Genomic DNA, 19931 nt, shown 5'->3' on the forward strand with positions numbered 1-19931 from the left:
GTGAGCTCCAGCACTGTGACAGGTCTGATAGGCAGGTGTCAGTGCCATTTGGAGGAGGGATGAGCCAGACACCCTCTGTCTCACTCATGGTGTATCCAGCCAAACAATGTGTAACAGCCTGTGCCCTGCGCACCATTCTCCTATCTAGCTGTCATCTAGACATAAGTTGGAATCAGATTTGTAATATGAGGAGTGGTTCCAAATGTAAATATACAGAATTTTGCCTGTGCCCAATAATTCTATTCAAAATAAAACTCAAGGATAGGTCAGTGATTTCCTTTTGCAGAGGTGTGTGGAATGTCTAGTGGGTGAAGGTGGTGGGAGTGGGGGTGAGGAGGCTGGATGGGTCTGAGGAGATAAGGCGAGGTGCATGTTTTCCTAAACTGGATATTAGCAAGTAAAGGTCCCTGTGCTGACCCCTTTTCCTTGATGTAGGACCAAAATAGTTTACTTTTCCTCCTGTGCCACCAGCTACCACCATATTTGGCAGTTGCCCTCCCTATATAAGCATTGCATGATGTCTGGAGTTCTTACAGCAAACCTCTGCATTCAGAAAAGTCCTCTGCTCTCTCCATTTGAAAGCTTTCCTCACACTTTGAAGATGGGTGATGCTGCCATGGCCGAGTTTGGAAAAGCAGCTGCGTTCCTGAGGAAGTCTGACAAGGAGCGCCTGGAGGCCCAGACAAGGCCCTTTGACATAAAGACAGAGTGCTTTGTAGTCGACGATAAAGTGGAATACGTCAAGGGCCAGATCACCAGCAAAGATGGGGGCAAGGTGACTGTGAACACGGAGGATGGGAGAACGGTAACCGTCAAGGAGACAGATGTGCACCCCCAGAACCCACCTAAATTTGACAAAATTGAAGACATGGCCATGTTCACTTTCCTCCATGAGCCTGCTGTGCTGTTTAACCTCAAAGAGCGTTATGCAGCCTGGATGATTTACACCTACTCTGGCCTGTTTTGCGTGACGGTGAATCCCTACAAGTGGTTACCGGTCTATGATGCAGAGGTGGTGGCAGCTTACAGGGGAAAGAAGAGGTCTGAGGCTCCACCTCACATCTTCTCCATTTCTGATAATGCCTATCAGTATATGTTAACTGACCGAGAGAACCAGTCCGTCCTCATCACCGGAGAATCCGGGGCGGGGAAGACTGTGAACACCAAGAGAGTCATTCAGTATTTTGCCAGCATTGCTGCTGCAGGAGGAGGAAAGAGGGATACCAGCAAGGGAACACTGGAGGATCAAATTATCCAGGCAAACCCAGCCCTGGAGGCTTTTGGCAATGCCAAGACTGTGAGAAATGACAACTCCTCACGTTTTGGGAAATTCATTCGCATTCATTTCGGAGTAAGTGGCAAGCTGTCCTCCGCTGACATAGAAACCTACCTACTCGAGAAATCCCGTGTCACCTTTCAGCTCAAATCTGAGAGGAACTATCACATTTTCTACCAGATCACATCCAACAAAAAGCCAGAATTGCTGGACATGATGTTAATCACCAACAACCCGTACGATTATGCTTATGTCTCCCAAGGAGAGGTGACGGTCGCATCCATCGATGACTCAGAGGAACTGATCGCCACAGACAGTGCCTTTGATGTGCTGGGCTTCACGCCCGAGGAGAAGATGGGCGTCTATAAGCTGACGGGTGCCATCATGCATTACGGAAACATGAAATTCAAGCAGAAGCAGCGTGAGGAGCAGGGCGAGCCTGATGGCACTGAGTCTGCTGACAAGTCAGCCTACCTGATGGGGCTGAACTCTGCTGACCTTCTCAAGGGACTCTGCCATCCACGGGTTAAAGTCGGAAATGAGTATGTCACCAAAGGTCAAAATGTGGATCAAGTCTACTATTCCATTGGTGCACTGGCTAAGTCAGTGTACGAGAAAATGTTCAACTGGATGGTTGTGAGGATCAACCAGTCCCTTGAAACCAAGCAGCAGCGTCAGCATTTCATAGGGGTGCTGGACATTGCAGGCTTTGAGATCTTTGACTACAACACGTTTGAACAGTTGTGCATTAACTTCACAAATGAGAAACTGCAACAGTTTTTCAACCATCACATGTTTGTGCTGGAACAAGAGGAGTACAAAAAGGAAGGAATTGACTGGGAGTTCATTGACTTTGGCATGGACTTACAGGCTTGTATCGATCTAATCGAAAAGCCCCTCGGAATCATGTCCATTCTGGAGGAAGAGTGCATGTTTCCAAAGGCTAGTGACCAGACCTTTAAGGCTAAGCTGTATGACAACCACTTAGGTAAGTCAAGTATGTTCCAGAAACCACGTGTAGTGAAGGGTAAGCCAGAGGCACACTTTGCCCTTATGCATTATGCAGGCACTGTTGACTACAACATCGCAGGCTGGCTGGTGAAGAACAAAGACCCACTCAATGAAACTGTGGTGGGGCTTTATCAGAAATCCTCCCTCAAGCTGCTTAGTACCCTGTTCTCCAATTATGCTGGGACTGATGGGGGTGACAAATCTGGTAAAGGAGCCAAAAAGAAAGGGTCTTCTTTCCAAACTGTTTCTGCCCTACACAGGGAAAACCTCAACAAGCTCATGAATAACTTGAAGACCACTCACCCCCACTTTGTGCGCTGTTTGATCCCCAATGAAAGCAAGACACCAGGAGTCATGGACAACTGCCTTGTGATGCACCAGCTTCGCTGCAATGGTGTGCTGGAAGGCATAAGGATCTGTAGAAAGGGCTTTCCAAACAGAGTCCTCTATGGTGATTTCAAGCAGAGGTACAGAATCCTGAATCCATCTGCTATTCCAGAAGGTCAGTTCATTGACAGCAAGAAAAGCGCAGAAAAACTGCTGGGATCTCTGGACATTGATCACACACAATACCGCTTTGGACATACTAAAGTCTTCTTTAAAGCTGGCCTGCTGGGCACACTGGAGGAGATGAGGGATGACCAGCTTGCACGCATCATTACAAGAATCCAGGCTAATGGCCGTGCACTACTTATGAGAGCAGAGTTCCAGAAGCTTGTGGAGCGCAGGGATGCATTAATGGTTATCCAGTGGAACCTTCGATCATTCCTGAGTGTGAAGAACTGGCCCTGGATGAAAATGTACTTCAAGATCAAACCCCTGCTAAAGAGTGCAGAGGCAGAGAAAGAAATGGCAAACATGAAGGATGAGTTCAACCAACTGAAGGAGGCTCTGGAAAAATCAGAGGGCAGACGGAAAGAGCTGGAGGAGAAGATGGTGTCCCTTCTCCAAGAGAAAAATGACCTTCACCTCCAGCTGCAGTCCGAACAGGATACACTGACTGATGCAGAGGAACGCTGTGAACAGCTGATCAAGAGCAAGATCCAGATGGAGGCAAAGGTCAAGGAATTATTGGAGCGAATCGAAGATGAGGAGGAGATGAATGCAGACCTCACTGCCAAGAAACGCAAGCTTGAGGATGAGTGCTCTGAGGTAAAGAAGGACATTGATGACCTGGAGCTCACATTAGCCAAGGTTGAGAAAGAGAAGCATGCCATTGAGAACAAAGTCAAAAACCTTACTGAGGAAATGGCCTCGCAGGATGAAAACATCATGAAGTTGACAAAGGAGAAGAAGGCTTTGCAGGAAGCTCATCAGCAGACACTTGATGACCTTCAAACTGAAGAAGACAAGGCAAATACACTGGCTAAAGCTAAGGCTAAGCTTGAGCAACAGGTGGATGACCTAGAAGGCTCCCTGGAACAAGAGAAAAAAGTCAGGATGGACTTGGAACGTGCTAAGAGAAAGCTTGAGGGGGATGTAAAACTGACCCAAGAGAATGTGATGGATTTAGAGAATGATAAGCAGCAACTTGAAGAAAAACTGAAGAAGAAGGACTTTGAAATCAGTCAGCTTAGTGGGAAGGTGGAAGATGAACAGCTGATCAGTGTTCAGTTGCAGAAGAAACTGAAGGAGAACCAAGCTCGTATTGAGGAGCTGGAGGAAGAACTGGATGCTGAGCGGGCAGCCCGTGCCAAAGTGGAAAAGCAGCGGTCAGATCTGTCTCGTGAGCTGGAGGACCTCAGTGAGCGGCTGGAAGAAGCTGGAGGTGCAACGTCCTCCCAAGTGGAGCTCAATAAAAAGAGAGAAGCAGAATTTCAGAAGCTGCGCAGGGACTTGGAAGAGTCCACTCTACAACACGAGACTGTTGCTGCTACACTGCGGAAGAAACATGCAGACAGTGTGGCGGAGCTGGGAGAACAAATTGACAATCTACAACGTGTCAAGCAGAAACTGGAGAAGGAAAAGAGCGAGTTGAAGCTGGAGCTAGATGACATGGCCTCCAACATGGAGAGCGTTATCAAAGCTAAAGCCAACCTGGAAAAGCTGAGCCGCACTCTGGAGGACCAGATGAACGAGCACAAGACCAAGGCTGAGGAGACTCAGCGGGCCCTCAATGACTTCACCATGCTTAGGGCCAAGCTTCTGACTGAGAATGGAGAGCTCAGCCGCCAGCTTGAAGAAAAGGAGTCCCTAATCTCTCAGCTCACCCGAGGCAAGAGCTCTTATACCCAGCAGCTAGAAGACCTGCGCAGGCAGCTTGAGGAAGAGGTGAAAGCAAAGAATGCTCTTGCCCATGCAGTTCAGTCTGCCCGCCATGACTGTGACCTACTGAGAGAGCAGTTTGAGGAAGAGCAGGAGGCCAAAGCAGAGCTGCAGAGAGCATTGTCTAAGGCTAACGCTGAGGTATCCACATGGAGGGCCAAGTATGAGACTGATGGTATCCAGAGGACAGAGGAGCTGGAAGAAGCTAAGAAAAAACTAGTGCAGAGGCTGCAGGAATCTGAAGAGGCAGTTGAAGCGGTGAATGCCAAGTGTTCATCGCTTGAAAAGACTAAACATCGCCTGCAGAATGAGATTGAGGACCTAATGCTGGATCTTGAGAGATCGAATGCAGCCTCTGCAGCTCTGGACAAGAAACAAAGGGCATTTGACAAAGTCCTTGCAGAGTGGAAGCAGAAGTATGAGGAATCACAGTGTGAGCTGGAGTCATCCCAAAAGGAAGCCCGATCCCTCAGTACCGAGCTCTTCAAACTGAAGAATGCATATGAGGAAGCCATCGATCACCTGGAAACCACAAAGAGAGAAAACAAAAACTTGCAGGAGGAGATCTCAGACCTGACCGACCAGCTTGGTGAGGGAGGGAAGAGTGCCCATGAGCTCGAGAAAATTAGGAAGCAGCTGGAGCAGGAGAAGACAGAACTGCAGTCTGCACTGGAAGAGGCTGAGGGTTCCCTGGAGCATGAGGAGAGCAAGATCCTTCGTGCTCAACTGGAATTTAACCAGGTGAAGGCAGACATTGAACGAAAGCTCTCTGAGAAGGATGAAGAGATGGAACAAGCTAAAAGGAACTACCAGCGTATGATTGAATCCTTGCAGACTTCTCTCGAATCAGAGACTAGAAGCCGCAATGAGGCCCTTAGAGTGAAGAAGAAGATGGAGGGTGACCTTAATGAGATGGAAATCCAGCTGAGCCAAGCCAACAGGCAGGCTGCCGATGCCCAGAAGCAGCTCAAGGCTGTCCAGTCCTACCTGAAGGACACTCAGTTGCAGCTGGATGATGTTTCCCATGCAAGCGACGATCTGAAAGAGAACATCACCCTTGTGGAGCGCAGGAACAACCTGCTGCAAGCGGAACTGGAAGAGCTGAGAGCCATGCTGGAGCAGACAGACCGGGGGCGGAAGCTTGCAGAGCAGGAGCTAACGGATGCCACAGAGAGGATGCAGCTTCTGCACTCCCAGAACACCAGCCTGATCAACCAGAAGAAGAAACATGAGACAGACATCATGCAGCTGCAGAATGAGGTAGAGGAGACTGTGCAGGAGAGTCGCAATGCTGAGGAAAAGGCTAAGAAGGCCATCACTGATGCTGCCATGATGGCAGAGGAGCTGAAGAAAGAGCAGGACACCAGCGCTCACCTGGAGCGCATGAAGAAGAACATGGAGCAGACTATCAAGGACCTGCAGCATCGCCTGGATGAGGCTGAGCAGATTGCCATGAAGGGCGGTAAGAAACAACTGCAGAAGCTGGAGGACCGGATCCGTGAGCTGGAAAATGAGCTGGAAGCAGAACAGAAGCGTGGCATAGAGTCCATCAAGGGGGTGCGCAAGTATGAGCGCCGCATAAAGGAGCTCACCTTCCAGACCGAGGAGGACCGCAAGAACATGGCCCGTCTCCAGGACTTGGTGGACAAGCTGCAGGTTAAGGTGAAGTCCTACAAAAGGGCAGCTGAGGAGGCTGAGGAACAGGCTAACAGCAACCTGGCAAAGTTCCGGAAACTGCAGCACGAGCTGGAGGAAGCAGAGGAGCGGGCCGACATTGCAGAGTCTCAAGTGAACAAGCTCCGTGCGAAGACCAGGGATGGCCCCTGCAAAAAATCACACGATGAGTGATAAAATATCCTTATCTTCTCTCCTCCATGTGTGTTCCCCTCCATTACACCTTCTGAATGCATGCACCACTGAAAATATTCCAGAATATTGTTCAAATATACAATGATATATAAGGCTATGAGTACAAAATAATTTTGCTCTCATACATTTTTTATTACTTGGTTTTTTTTCAGAATAGGTTTTTTAGTTTTACAGCTACCGTCAAAAGGAAAGTGCCATTGCTTTGATATGCTCAGTGCAACACTATACATGCTTGACCCAGTTTCCTGGCACCCTGGTTTTCAGTTTCTTTTTTAACAGTTGCAGCAATGATCAGATAGTGCTCTGCTCAGGACCATTTTTAAGCTGAGTAACTAACTAATGCACCTCAGGGCTCAATCTTACTCAGCTACCAAATTGCTTAAATTCTAATCACTATGAGTGTTCCTGACGGCTGCTTTGGAAATGGAAAAAGGCAGATCATCTGAAAGATTGAATAGAAATGACTGTGACCTCTAGTGAAGGGTAAAGGAGTGCTGGCATGTATAATGTTCAATGTTGCGGTTTATGCAGTGAATTCTGAATGAGCTTTAAAGGTATGCAGAACCTGAAATGTTTCATGTCATCCTTTATGCAAACTGGAAATAGATGGTATACATTTGTTTCTGTAACATTCACAATCTCGTCATATGACACTGCACAACCCCATGCAAAATATATTATGCCTTAAAGATGTATTTATAGTGCCCTATGGTGCACTTATAACGCACTATAAACACTACTGTCACTGCTATGAGCACTCATAACAACTTATAGGTAATTATAATAGCCTTTATAATGTGAAGCATTGCTATGACAAACTATTGGTCCAAAGGGCATAATGTGTTAAACCCCTATGTTATACCCTTTGGTCTTTAAGTTTGTCATAGCAATGATTTATATATCATCATAAAATTATCGTTATGATTAACTATGAGTTGTTATGAATGCTTTTAGCTGTGTTTATAGTGCATTATAAGTGCATCATAAGCCACCCTGCATATAGCTATAAGGAATATGTGTTTGATTCATAGAACGTGTTACCAATATTTCCTACTGCTGTAATGATTAAAAAACACCAATATAATCAACAGTAAAGCATTAGTAGAATCCTAATGCTTAAGCTGTACTTTTAATAATTGCTTTGATAGTACATTACCTCACTGGCCCTTGTTGTGGAAAGATTTCTGATTGAAAAGTATGTATTTTTAAGCATGCAAGTTGTTCTGTTTATCACACATATGATAATAAAAACATTGTATTTCATTAAAATGATTCTTCATCTCTTTAATTTCCTTATTAGCCTGACCAATTATTATGCAAGGTAGAAACTAATTTTCTTTTAATTATAAACTAAAAAGAAAACCCTATGTGGTAAGATTATTTCTGTATCCCATTTTGGGAGACGAATATTTGTCAGATGGTCATTTTATTGAAATTGTTTAACAGTATTTTAAACAAAACTCTTTAAAATAACATACTGTATTAAAGTTATCTCTTGTTTCCCCCTTAAAATGTACAAGAGGTGAAATTAAACTGAAATTAACTGACAGCATATAAGTCAACTGCTGACAAATATATAGGAATATATTTTTAATTTAAAAAACATTAATAAAAATATTGACTCCCCTGGTTAATGGGACCCTTCAGTCTGCCAGCTGCACATGATGGTTACTGAGGAAATCAGATGTCACTAAACTGGTGGATTGAGAATGAATGGAAACACTGGTTGGAAGCAGACAATTTATTGGACACTCATGCAAATAAGCAGACAGAGGACTTTGTAGCAATGGAATCAGCCAAAACATATGATCCAGTGTTCCAAAATTAGGAGAGAAATGTCAAGTTAAGGATTATAGACATTTTTTTCTTTTTTATTTAGTAAAAATATTATTACACATGTATTGCATTTATCTAATTTGTCAGCTACTTTGAGTTGTTGCTTAGTTTTAATATCATAATAGTAATTGTTTTTGTTAAGATGTAATTATTATGCACAGAGAGAAATGCCTATCATACAACACTTTTGGAAAAGGGTACTGAAAAAGGTTGCAATGTAATTTCCAGAATCTGAAAAGGTGGATCTTTACGATCCCGTCACACATGGAATATCAAACAGCTACACTGTAAATACGCTTATTGATGGGCCAAGTAAGCCAGCCTTGTTTGAGAATTTTGTATTCCAATGTGATTTAGGACAGCACTCCTCGTACAAGTCTCTCTTGAGAGCAGCCAAGTATACACACAAATATATTAAGTAGGGAAGGAAACAGAGAAGGGGATTTAGAATAACAGTATTACAAAATTCTATTCTCCAAGAGGGACAAATACATGGATATTAAATTAGGTATAATGTCCATTTAATTCTTTAGTACAGGGTGAACATATTCAGACTCTTTGAAAATGGTCGAGATTTAACAATATGGGAATTAAACGTTCAGTTTAAGCACTGTAATGAGCCATCTCTAAACTATCATACACCACCTGGCTATGTGTTCAGAGAACACATGCACTAGATTACAATCTCTTCAGTTTATAGACAATTTTACTGACACAGAATGCTTTTACAATTGAAACTCGGTTCTCTGAATTGGAAAACCAAAATAGTAAGTGCATTATGAGAAGCTGCATTACGAGCCTCTCTATAAATCTTTAACCATTGTGTTAAAAAAACTACACAACACAAATCACAAATCATCGAGCCGACTACGGAGAATGCTGCTGAGAGCTTGATGATGTAAACATCTGTTGTGTAATTTTTTGACAATATCATAAATCTGAGAATAAACATTTTAAAATATATATATTTTTACAATCAACTGATATGCAAAAGACATTGTTTGGAGAAAGTGGTTGTGTAATTGTTTGGTTATGAGAAGATATGGTTTTTTCTCTATGGGAAAACTTATTGTTTCATTCCATGGGCTAGCGTGACCACTGCATCTGGTTTCAAAACATTTTAATAGCCTAGGTCTTCTGTAGATGGTGACAGTGCGATACATACATATCGAGTGCTTGTGTATTTCAGAATTCAGTGTTCTTTACAATGACGTAAAACGACAATTATTAGCACGTCTATTCGTGCTGACGTTCATTTTCCTCTCATGGTTATGGAACGCGCTACAAATACAATTCCAGCTTCATTTCAGTCACTTGTGTAGCAGGACTATAAAAATACATCATTAAAAATGCAAAGAGCGTCTGGTGAGATATCTGGACTTGTGTTAATTCTTTGGCTGTGACTGAGCGTGCGAATGCCTCCTGCTTGTTCGGGCTCACATCCAAAGGGCCCACACAGTCACTCATTTAACACAGTCCTGCTGTACTCTGTGATGTCAACGCTGCTACTTCAGCAACCAATGGAGGGAAGTCATGATGAGCTAACAGGACACATTGGCAAAAAGGCAACAAGGCCAATGGGAAATGAAGTACAGCAGGTTCAAAAACCCATGACAGTCTGGCATAAAAAAAGATGTGGAGGTTGCATACTGGTATGTCCTTTGTCAGTCTGTCTTGATAATGCCCCTCATCTAGAGGTGAGCAAATTCAGTTTTGCAAGCGACAAATACATTCACTTGTTTTAACTGTCACTCAGTAAAAAGAACAAACTACCAGAGAACTGAGTTATACCATTTTAACTGACACAAATGTTGTCCATGCTTATGAACTTATGCCCATGTACGACAAATTCGTGCAATACTGATGAAGACACTTTGCTGCACATACCCTCTTAAAATTTGGTGAAAAATAATGTCAATAAATGTATTACTCGAATAGTTGTAGTCATGACGTGGTAATTGTATGTCCTTACACGTATTCATATAAACAGGCTATTCAATCAGAACATTGTATGGCTTACGCCTTAAAATGATTCTTTCTTAATCACTATTTACTTCTAAAAAATCCTAATCACAAACGGGATCAAAAAATAATTTGTACATCCTCTGCAGATTCACAGGGTATTTATACAGCCCTTAAAATAATTAAATTACTGAGATGTGGGGATAGAAATCAGCTGTTAATGTAGGTGTCAGTCAACTGCTTGATGAAAGGCTTGTTCACTGAACTCAATATGCTGAACTTTAGAAGTATGACGTTCTGAATTAAACTGTGTGAGATTCTACTTTTTTAAGATACTTGCTTCAATCACATACATTTTTTTTTTGTATTCAGTCTCAATTTAAACTGAACTGGAAAACCACTAATCTTCAAACAGGCTTTTGACGAGGTTGCCATTAAGTTGTAGTAGCAGAATAACACTGATCTGAAATGGCCTCACACAAAAAGATGTAAGATATTCCATTTACTAATGTTCACTGAAAAGCCATTAATAGGATTAGTAGAACTCTAGTCCAGGCAGTAGTTGCTTGAAATAAATCATACAATGCTATGTGTGTGTACAAAAAGAGACAAAAGTGTGAAGGCTTCCAAATTCTTGCTTATGTAATAAGCCCAGTCCTGTTTATCTTATTTAAGGCAACATGCCCAAGTGAATGCAGTGAGAGGGCAAACAAGCACTAGCATGCTAATTAGCAGAGGAGGAAATAAATGCAGCCTGGGGGTGATTTGGGAGACCGTTCGTGAGGGAAATGATTGAGCTCCTCCTCACAATCCTCCTCCAGCCAAGCATGAACCACGAATTGTCCACCTGAGCCCATCTCGAGCGGCCGTCACTGTGGCGGCGGGCTCCCGAATGAGACGAGTCTTACTCGCCGTCATCCTATGTCACCTCACAGATGTCGTTGCGCAAAAAACCCTGCGTGTGTCACCAAAAGCAGCCTCTGTGACAAACGGTGTCAGCCGTCAGCTAATGCGTCACTGCATGTTTGCAAGGTCAAATGTGTTCGAAACTGCTACTTTCTACACAATGCATAGAGGCTTCCACGTTAGTACCTGCAAATGCTCATCTATAGGGACTCACAAAAGTGGTGAACATCAGTGTTGCCATCTGGAAAACAAACATGCAGTACTAGAGGAAGCACAGTAAGGATATTCATGACCAGCAGCTGTACAACGTAGTGGATCAAACCCGCAATTAGCACTGTCAGCAAAGCAATATCATTACTCTACTATTGCTATATCTAAATTAAAAAAATCAGCAACTGTTAAAGGTGGATAGGTGCAGATGGTCAGGTTTTGAGATATGTTTAACCTGTTTTTGCTTAAAAAGAAGCAAATAAATAAATTATGAATTAATAAAATAAATTAAGCTAATTTATATTGCTTCTCTGTACAGACTGGTGGAAATAGGCGTTATACATTCTGCGCCGTCTAAAACTTTGGTTTGCGTAGATATAATTAGCACCCTAATCAGCAATCTTATGCCATTACAAGAGCGTAGCTACACCTGTGTCGCAGAATGCAATAACTGACTTAAGTTTTGGTATCTCTGTGAAATAACGGCTAATCATTTTTCTTTTAGCTTTGACATGACATGCTAACCACAACACAACACAAATGAAACTTTCATTTTCAATAAACCCGACATAATCGGTCGTAAAACTGCTCTTACGTGGTAGGTCGTATGTGTGGTTATTGTAGAATAATGCGAAAGGCAACAGTAATCCAAAAATTCATCATCACCACGGTTAATTTCTATCTAAGAAGATAGTCATACTCGGTAATCTTTCCCCTACATTGATCCATTATCGACGAATAGGGTGAACGCTGTCCAAGGTTCTGAATTTTTACATTTGAACCAGTAGTGTGATGTGCATTAGTACTACCTGTACGCATTCAGCGCCACGTTTAAAACACAGTCCTTCATAGGCCAGAATCATGTGCGCATGGTATCAGTAAATTAACAATATGTAATATGTATATGTATAATATATGCCAATTAAGAGAAAAAAAATCAAAAAATTATTTTTATTCGAGCTGTCATCCACAGCATTTTGTAGCACACCAATTCTGTAGTTGAGAATAATTCAATAGCAGTGTGCGAAATATACTTTAAATCAATAAAAGCGCTAAGAGCGTTGCCTCTAGGCATTCAACCCGATATGAGTTATAGTCCAAAATTACTTTCAAGCGAATGTGCGAGAGTATATGTTGAGGATGCACACGTCACGATGAGAAGGACAAATTAATTAGAAGGAAATGTTTTTATCTACGACGCACATACATTTAATGACGTTTCAGGCTTTTTAAGCACGTAAACTGCGGTGGATTATACTGTCAGATTAATTATTGCAGATCTCTCAGTGGGTGTTGCCCTTTAAGAACCATTGCCCGCCTCCCTTACAGTATTTGATGCTGAACCATCTACTTCATTTGTTGGATAAGAAAGAGGCGTTTTATGTACCTCATGATCGCATATAATAACGGATATATCATACCAAAGCCTGTACTGCGGAATCCCCCTATTGTTTTGATTGTTCTCAGAGGACGGAGAGTGCATGGATACTGGAAAACATCGCAAGAGCCTTGCTATTGTCATGTGGGAACAAAGCGCAGAAATGTATTTCAAAAACAAGCCGCGGTTCATTTCGGAGGCTATATAAATGAAAACAAAAGCCGTTTGGTTTCAAAATAGACAGTAGCTCAAAAGTGTGTTTCACACAAATCCGGGCTTCTCTTGGATATTGGATAATCAAAAACCATTCAAGACGGACGGGGTAGTGGAACACAGGGGACACCGCAGGGGGAACATGAGGGAGCGGGACTTCATGCCTAACATGGAGAGAGGCAAGCCTGCCACATATACCGGGGACAAAAAGGCTAAGATGGCCGCGAAGACGAACAAAAAGTGGGTGAGACTGGCCACTGTGTTCGCATATGTATTATCTGTGTCACTGGCTGCTATCATATTGGCGATTTACTACAGTCTGATTTGGAAGCCAACATCAGCATCCTCTTCTGTTGTACGACCAGGGCTACCCGAGGGGGTCAGTGTCGCATCTAACCTCTCCACCAAAACAACCCCCAGCACTCTTGCCAATTCCACAGACACAAAGTCTACTCAGACAGGCCCTTTGTTGCTCAATGTAACCAGTAAAACGGGGCTGATAAGTGACCCGCAAGCCGAAACCAAGGCCCAAGTATTTAATTGGGGAGACATACCAAAAAACCCTGGCGTTCTTTCAGGTGACACTTTAACCCAAAGTGCGCAGGTTCGACCCACAGGACACTACACAACCGTGAAGACCACAAGAGTTTCGGTCACCAACCCGGGCGGAAGGCAAGCACCCAAGACTATTACTATCGCTGAAGAGGCTGCAGTAAATAAACCTTCGACGCGTGGAGCCTCAGAGTATGACCAAAACGGAGAGGCCTCGGGACTGGTCACGACCATTGGAATGCCACAGGAGACCCACGAAAGATCGGCAACTCATTTCTTGACGGAGTCCCAGGCTACTGAAGCCTCTCAGAGGCTCGAGGAGCTTTCATCGGAAGCCCCATCTGACGCATTCACGAGTTCGCTCGGCGACACAAATACTGAACAAACGCAGACGACCTGGCAGAGACAGAAGAAAGTCCGGCAGAATCATGACCGGATAATTGGATAAAACCAAAGGGTCTTCTTTATTAAAGATCCGAACTTCTTACAACGAATACGGAGGAAACAGTGAGGCACAAACATTTTAGGAAGGCACGCAGTCTTTTGATAATGCATAAACTATGACATGAATGGTGTATTGCTGATACTGTACTTACATATTAAATACATAATAGCTGCTTTAAAAACAACTTTTATACTGATACGCCATTACACATTGTGTCAACATGCCTTAAACCTTTTTTCGTCTCTATTTTGAATAGTCCAAACCACGGTCTGTCTGTTTCGGTCAACAAAGAACTTATTGGAAACCTTTACACACGCACACACACACATATATAGGCCTATATACAGAGAGAAACGACTTGGGATTGCAGCAAGTGTAAATATTACGTTATTCCAATAGGGATAGCCAGTCGACGGAAACTGAGCCATGTGAAATTGAACAGGCATTTTAATTTGTGATTCGCTTGAATATAGCTATCTTCGTTGTAAGAATCAGGAATCGACTGGCAGCAGAACCCGTATTGTGTCACGCTCAGGTATGTGCATATAACCATGTAAATGTAGGATATACTGTATTTGGTATTGTATATAAGAAAGCTCCTGTTAGCCAAATTAGATACTTTTTATGAAAGACGATGTTCAATAGATATATCATGGAATAAACAAACCTTTAAAAACGTGGTCGTTTAGGATTTGTAAGATATGGGCATTGGAATGGAATCTAGACTGTTTTAAAATTAAACGTTTTTTTTTTAATGTGCACACTGAAAATTAGCAATAATTTATAAACGACATACAGTTTCCAGTAAGAGGAAAAGAGTAGGCTATAGCAATGAATATAAAAACTGATGGATGTCCAATTGAAATAAGTGATCGGTCTTGGTTTAAAAGAAAAGGCAAGCAAAATTCATGTTATGATGTTTTGACGTGGTCACTTAGCTATGAAAGTTTCCCAAGTCTATCTTTCCCTATCTTTCGCTAACTCAGCTACAAGAGACCCTTTAAATCGTACGCTGACGTTGCTCAAAGCAATTTATTTTAATATTTCGAGACTGAGTGGTCTGCCTGCGGCTTGATAAAAGGACGGCAAGTGTCACTTGCATTAAACGCTTGCAGGTAATACAAAAAAGATTATGACTGGTTGATTATTCAATTTCAATTTTGAGGTCAGGTATAACAGCTGGAAACAACAAATTATGGAACCTATATAAACAAAACAATGGCGACATTCATAGAATTAATTAATCATACCTAGAATTAAATTTTTTTGTATACAATAGTAGCCTATTATTGGAAAAATTGATCAATTACACAGTAGACTACCTTTAGAATGTGAAGACTCCTATGTAAGACACTCTTCTAACCATACTACTTTAATCATACATGCACATATATACCATAACCTTTATTTGCATATTATACATTGCAAATGAATATACTTAGGCATGTGGCCTACAAAAGACACATCCATCATTTGCGTGCTTATTTTTTTGTTTACTTCTATCAAGAATAGCGTCCAGCAGACACAAATTTGAAAGCTGTACACGTGCTATTGGTAGTTGCCATGCACACATTGTGAACAGAAGACCTGTCGAATCTTGACACTGTAATCACCAATCAACTTGATTCGATTGCCAACAATTGCCAGTAACTCAAAAATGCCTCACGCCTTGCCAGGCCAAGCCAGTGGTTCTGTAACCAATTTCAAGAAGGCTTCCCAATTTTTGGTTTCATGCAACCTTACTTAATGCATGGTCTGTTCAATGGCTCTTAGCACTTTCTATTGCTGAATACAGTGCGCTTAACTCTTTAAAGTGTAAGACCACAAATATGTGATTAGAATGCTAATTGAACATTCTAGAACACTCACTGAAAATTAAAAAAGAAACATTATTTTAAAAAACTCTTTGAAAGGTCAAGGATCATGATCGACCAACATCAGAACATCACTCCATCACTCTCAAACAGGATGTGTTAATGTCCAACACTTTGGACATTAAGTTTCTGCTTCTGTGTTACTTTCAACACGTTTTGTGTCAAAGTTACTACTTTTGTGTTGCACTTTATGTGTTACAAAGACTGTGTTGAGACTAACGCAAAATTTGTTGTCCTTTACTAGATATGCAGGTGTGTTAAAAATGACACGTTGTGTGGGAGTGATGGTGCTTCATAATGAAGTTGAAAAGCTTCCTCTAGTCCATACAGTTATATAAATACAATTGAATGGTGTTGTGGTGTGTGGTGTAAATTGTTTTTCCTCAAAGAATACCAAAAACACCCTTGCTGTCAGAGTGCACCTTATGGATGCTTTAGTTTTTTTTTTTAAGGGACACCCTCTTATTCGTCCTTAACTAAAACTGATTTAACCACCATCTGTGACCTCGACCTCACAGATGGAAGTGAAATCAACATCCAATCAGAATGTCTTGATTCAGTTCAAAGGCCCCGGACACCTTTGAAAAGCACTGGTGAATTAAGCTTTGTATGTCCTCTCTGTGAGGGGAGGAGAATGACATAAAAGGGAGCACTTTAGAAAACTAAATAGCTACTGGGGAGACCACCAAAAACAAAGAGAATCTAATCCCAGTGGATTTCATGTGCTGGTTATTAGAATATGATATTACTGAAGCAGTGAATCAAGCGTGGTGGAAAAAATAAATAAAAGAAGGTGAAACAGACAAGCTTACAACTGGCTTTCGAGCTCAGATATATCCCTTCCTGTTGTTAATTTTTTTGGTCAGGGAAGTGTCATGGACAAATGCATTATTTTAAAAACTCACGGGCCCGTGCAGGACAGAGCCTATGCAGTGTAATGCGCATGCCTCCGAACTGTGGTCAAGGCCAGATCCTAATAAGGGAAAGTGGTTTGTGTACACGATTTGATAAGAATTTAGTGTCGCGGTCGCAGATGACATAGTTTTGGCTCCCGACATCCACGTGCGCATTTCCTGTTTACAAAACTGTGCAACTGCATGAGCCGTGAAGCCTACTGTGGGATCTTGGTAGATGTCGGCCATTTGATTTAATAAGGGGCTGTAAAAATGTAAGATGGCACTGGGAACACATCCAGGCCCTGCTGTTCAGCAGCCGAAAGCCCTCCCCCCACTTAAGGGGAAAAGCTGCTTGGGAATGTCAGACATTGTTAATGTTCCCACTGCGCATAAACGGAGAGCTGTCCTGGCCTGTTCATCTTCAGCATCTACAGCATAGCCCCCATCCCCCCATCCCCTTGCTCAGAGCAGTATTCCTTCTCAAAAGGAGAGTTCTGCTGCTGTTGCTGTTTTCTGAACACAGCAGGGTTGAATGCGTCCAGGTAAGGTTCATGGGCTAAATTCACCAAACTTGGGCTGGCAGACCCTAGATGTAGCTTTTTTTTGAGGGGGTGGGGGGTAGAGTTAAGCTGCAGTTCCAAAAAAATAATATGACATCACTGATGTGATGATCAATTTAGTGAAATGGCCAACCAAGCCTGCCACAACCCTCAACAGCTGCAGCAAACTAGTTAGCCAGTGGTGTTATTATGTATTAACGTCATGCTATGCCTTTCAATGACTGGATAACATCAATGTAAGTTATAAACGTTCTACTAGCTTACAAAAATGAAACACACACACCCACAAAAAAAAAAAAAAAACATCAAGAACTCTCGGCAAGGTGTAAGCTAACCAGCTAGTCACATGTATTGTATTAAAACGTTCAGTTTGTTCAGCTTCTTTGTTCACTTCCTCCAATTTGGTGAAGTTTGCCTATCAGATGGGAAACCTCTGAGGACCAGCTCAGATCAAGCAATAAGACTTCAGGCAGTAAATGCAAGCACCCATGCAAGCACAGGAAAAAGCTAAAGAGAGATACATGCAGGCACACACATAGACAGATGATGCACACACCTCCCTTTGCCTTCTGAACAGGAAGCCAGTCACAGACATGGTGTTGCCAGTGTACTGAGATCTGAGGCTCAGCAGTAAAGCTCAGATCAATGAATCACCCCTAATGGTGCTCTGCCTGAGACTGTGCTGTTCGATGACATTCTGTCTGGCATCACTCTTACTGTGACAGTGTTCTCCCTGTGACATCACGCTCCCTGTAACATTACCATTATATCCCGTGATAGCTTAGACCCTGCGCTACTATGCGTAGCATCAGCGGGCTAACAGCAGGAATATGTGTGAACAGAGCCACTGTGAGCTGTCAACTCGCTGAACCAGCTGGTGGGATGTGCTGCACAACTCCCTGCTTGAAGTCAGGAGGAAATAGAAATGTGACAATCACCGCAAATGAGTTCCTGCATTAACCGGCAGCACAGGCACAGGCACTTTAACTGTGATCCTGCCTGGAAAGATGTGATCTTGGCAGTTAAATGTATGATTCAGTAGATCTACCATTGTTGTCTTTACAAGTCAGTCTGTGAAATACATTACAGCCTTAAGGTAAGTCAAATCTGTCACAAAAAAAAAAAATGGTCAGACTGTGCTCCATTCCTAAGGGCTCCAGGTGAGAGAATCATAATTCTTGTTAAAATTCACTGAAGATTGATTATGACAAAATGCTTAGAATGTGCCCCCCACCCGCAGGCCTCTAACATTCATTCCTGTGTGGGTGGAAAAAATCATGAAACCCCTGGTTTTAATTTTCTCAGTGTCCGAACCCTGTATTATTGGATTTCCTTTAGAGGAGGGGAGTGAATGTGATGAGGAAGATCATGCTTTTTAACTCTTAAAAGACTGGGTAAATTGGAAGGTTAAGGGAGATGCAAATTTGGCCTTAGAACATGGTTGTCAAATATGACCTAGGCCACAAGCTGCTTTGATGATCCAATTACCCCAATAGTGTGCTCAATTTGGCAATTCCTTTTCATTCACAAATAGAAAAACAGATGAACACTGTGTTCGCACAATTATCTAATTGCAGCAATGAACCAAAAAACTGTGAAAATGACAAGAAATGCTGTTGAAATGCTATGGGACAAAAAATAGCATGCACACACTGGCCTCCAGTAATTGCCATGCGATGACACTGTTCTTAATATGGAAGACTGGAGATTGGAGGACCCCGGGAGGGTGGGATGTGTGACTCCTCCCATACACAACCACGCAAATAACTGCACCGTGCAAGATTGCCTTAGTACTGTTGTGGCACTGCCACAATGTCACAACATTGCAGAGATGTGCAGAGATGTTGTGAGAGCAGCACATCACTTGGGAACGCATTAATAAGAACAGCAAGGGGGACAGAATACTCACAGGAGTTGTGGAGACTCCTGACTCCTCCCTCCCAGCACTGGTGAGGTTTATTAATTGATGCATCAAGCTTCAGGCATCTCTGATTACTGGTGCAATATAGAACAGCTGATATAGAACTTTTACTATTGCATTTTTAAAAACGAACCCCCTCCATTACAGCACTTGAATGCAACATTGTTCATTTATGGGGATGTTTTGAACAGTGCGTCATTGTTCAAAAACTGAGCTGAGCTGCAAATGAGCTCTGTGTCTAAGCTTTCGTTCACGATGCATTCAAGTAAGCGCTTGTGTAAGTTCCTGTGTCTGCTGAATGTGTAAATGCAAGATGACACAGCATATATATCCATTTAAATGGCTGTTTAATGCCGCTGCTAAGGGACACTTGGAGGGAACTGGTGTCTCCAGCACAGGGGCCCCATTCTGTGCCTTCATTAGTAAAGATGGTCCCCTGAGAGGAGGAGCCCTGCTTAATTAATATGGGCCATGCCTCTTTCTTCCATTTCCTGTTCTGCATCATACATCGAGGATGATCGATGGGCAAGCAAAAACCTAGTTCATTTGATGTGCTCCATCTTCAAACTCTACATAATAGCAAAAAATATTTGGGTACTAAATGCCCTGGTAAGTGTAATAAAATAAATGGCCTGCACTTCCATACATATTTATATATAGATATTAACCATGGTTATTACAGTACTGTTGTTGGTGACATAACTCACAGATCAGTGGAAACCTATTATGAGATACACACCTGAGAAATAAGAATTTG

General features: G+C 42.5%; 1 protein-coding gene across 1 annotated transcript; it reads left to right on the plus strand.

The window, feature by feature from the left end:
• The first annotated feature begins 547 nt into the window (after window positions 1-547).
• myh6 (myosin, heavy chain 6, cardiac muscle, alpha) lies at window positions 548-7690 on the plus strand. The gene has a single exon (XM_064339556.1). The coding sequence runs from the start codon at window positions 602-604 to the stop codon at window positions 6398-6400; it is 5799 nt and encodes a 1932-aa protein (XP_064195626.1). The 5' UTR covers window positions 548-601; the 3' UTR covers window positions 6401-7690.
• Window positions 7691-19931: the final 12241 nt, after the last annotated feature.

Source organism: Anguilla rostrata, chromosome 6, assembly GCF_018555375.3.
Source record: "Anguilla rostrata isolate EN2019 chromosome 6, ASM1855537v3, whole genome shotgun sequence".
Classification (NCBI taxonomy): Eukaryota; Metazoa; Chordata; class Actinopteri; order Anguilliformes; family Anguillidae; genus Anguilla; species Anguilla rostrata.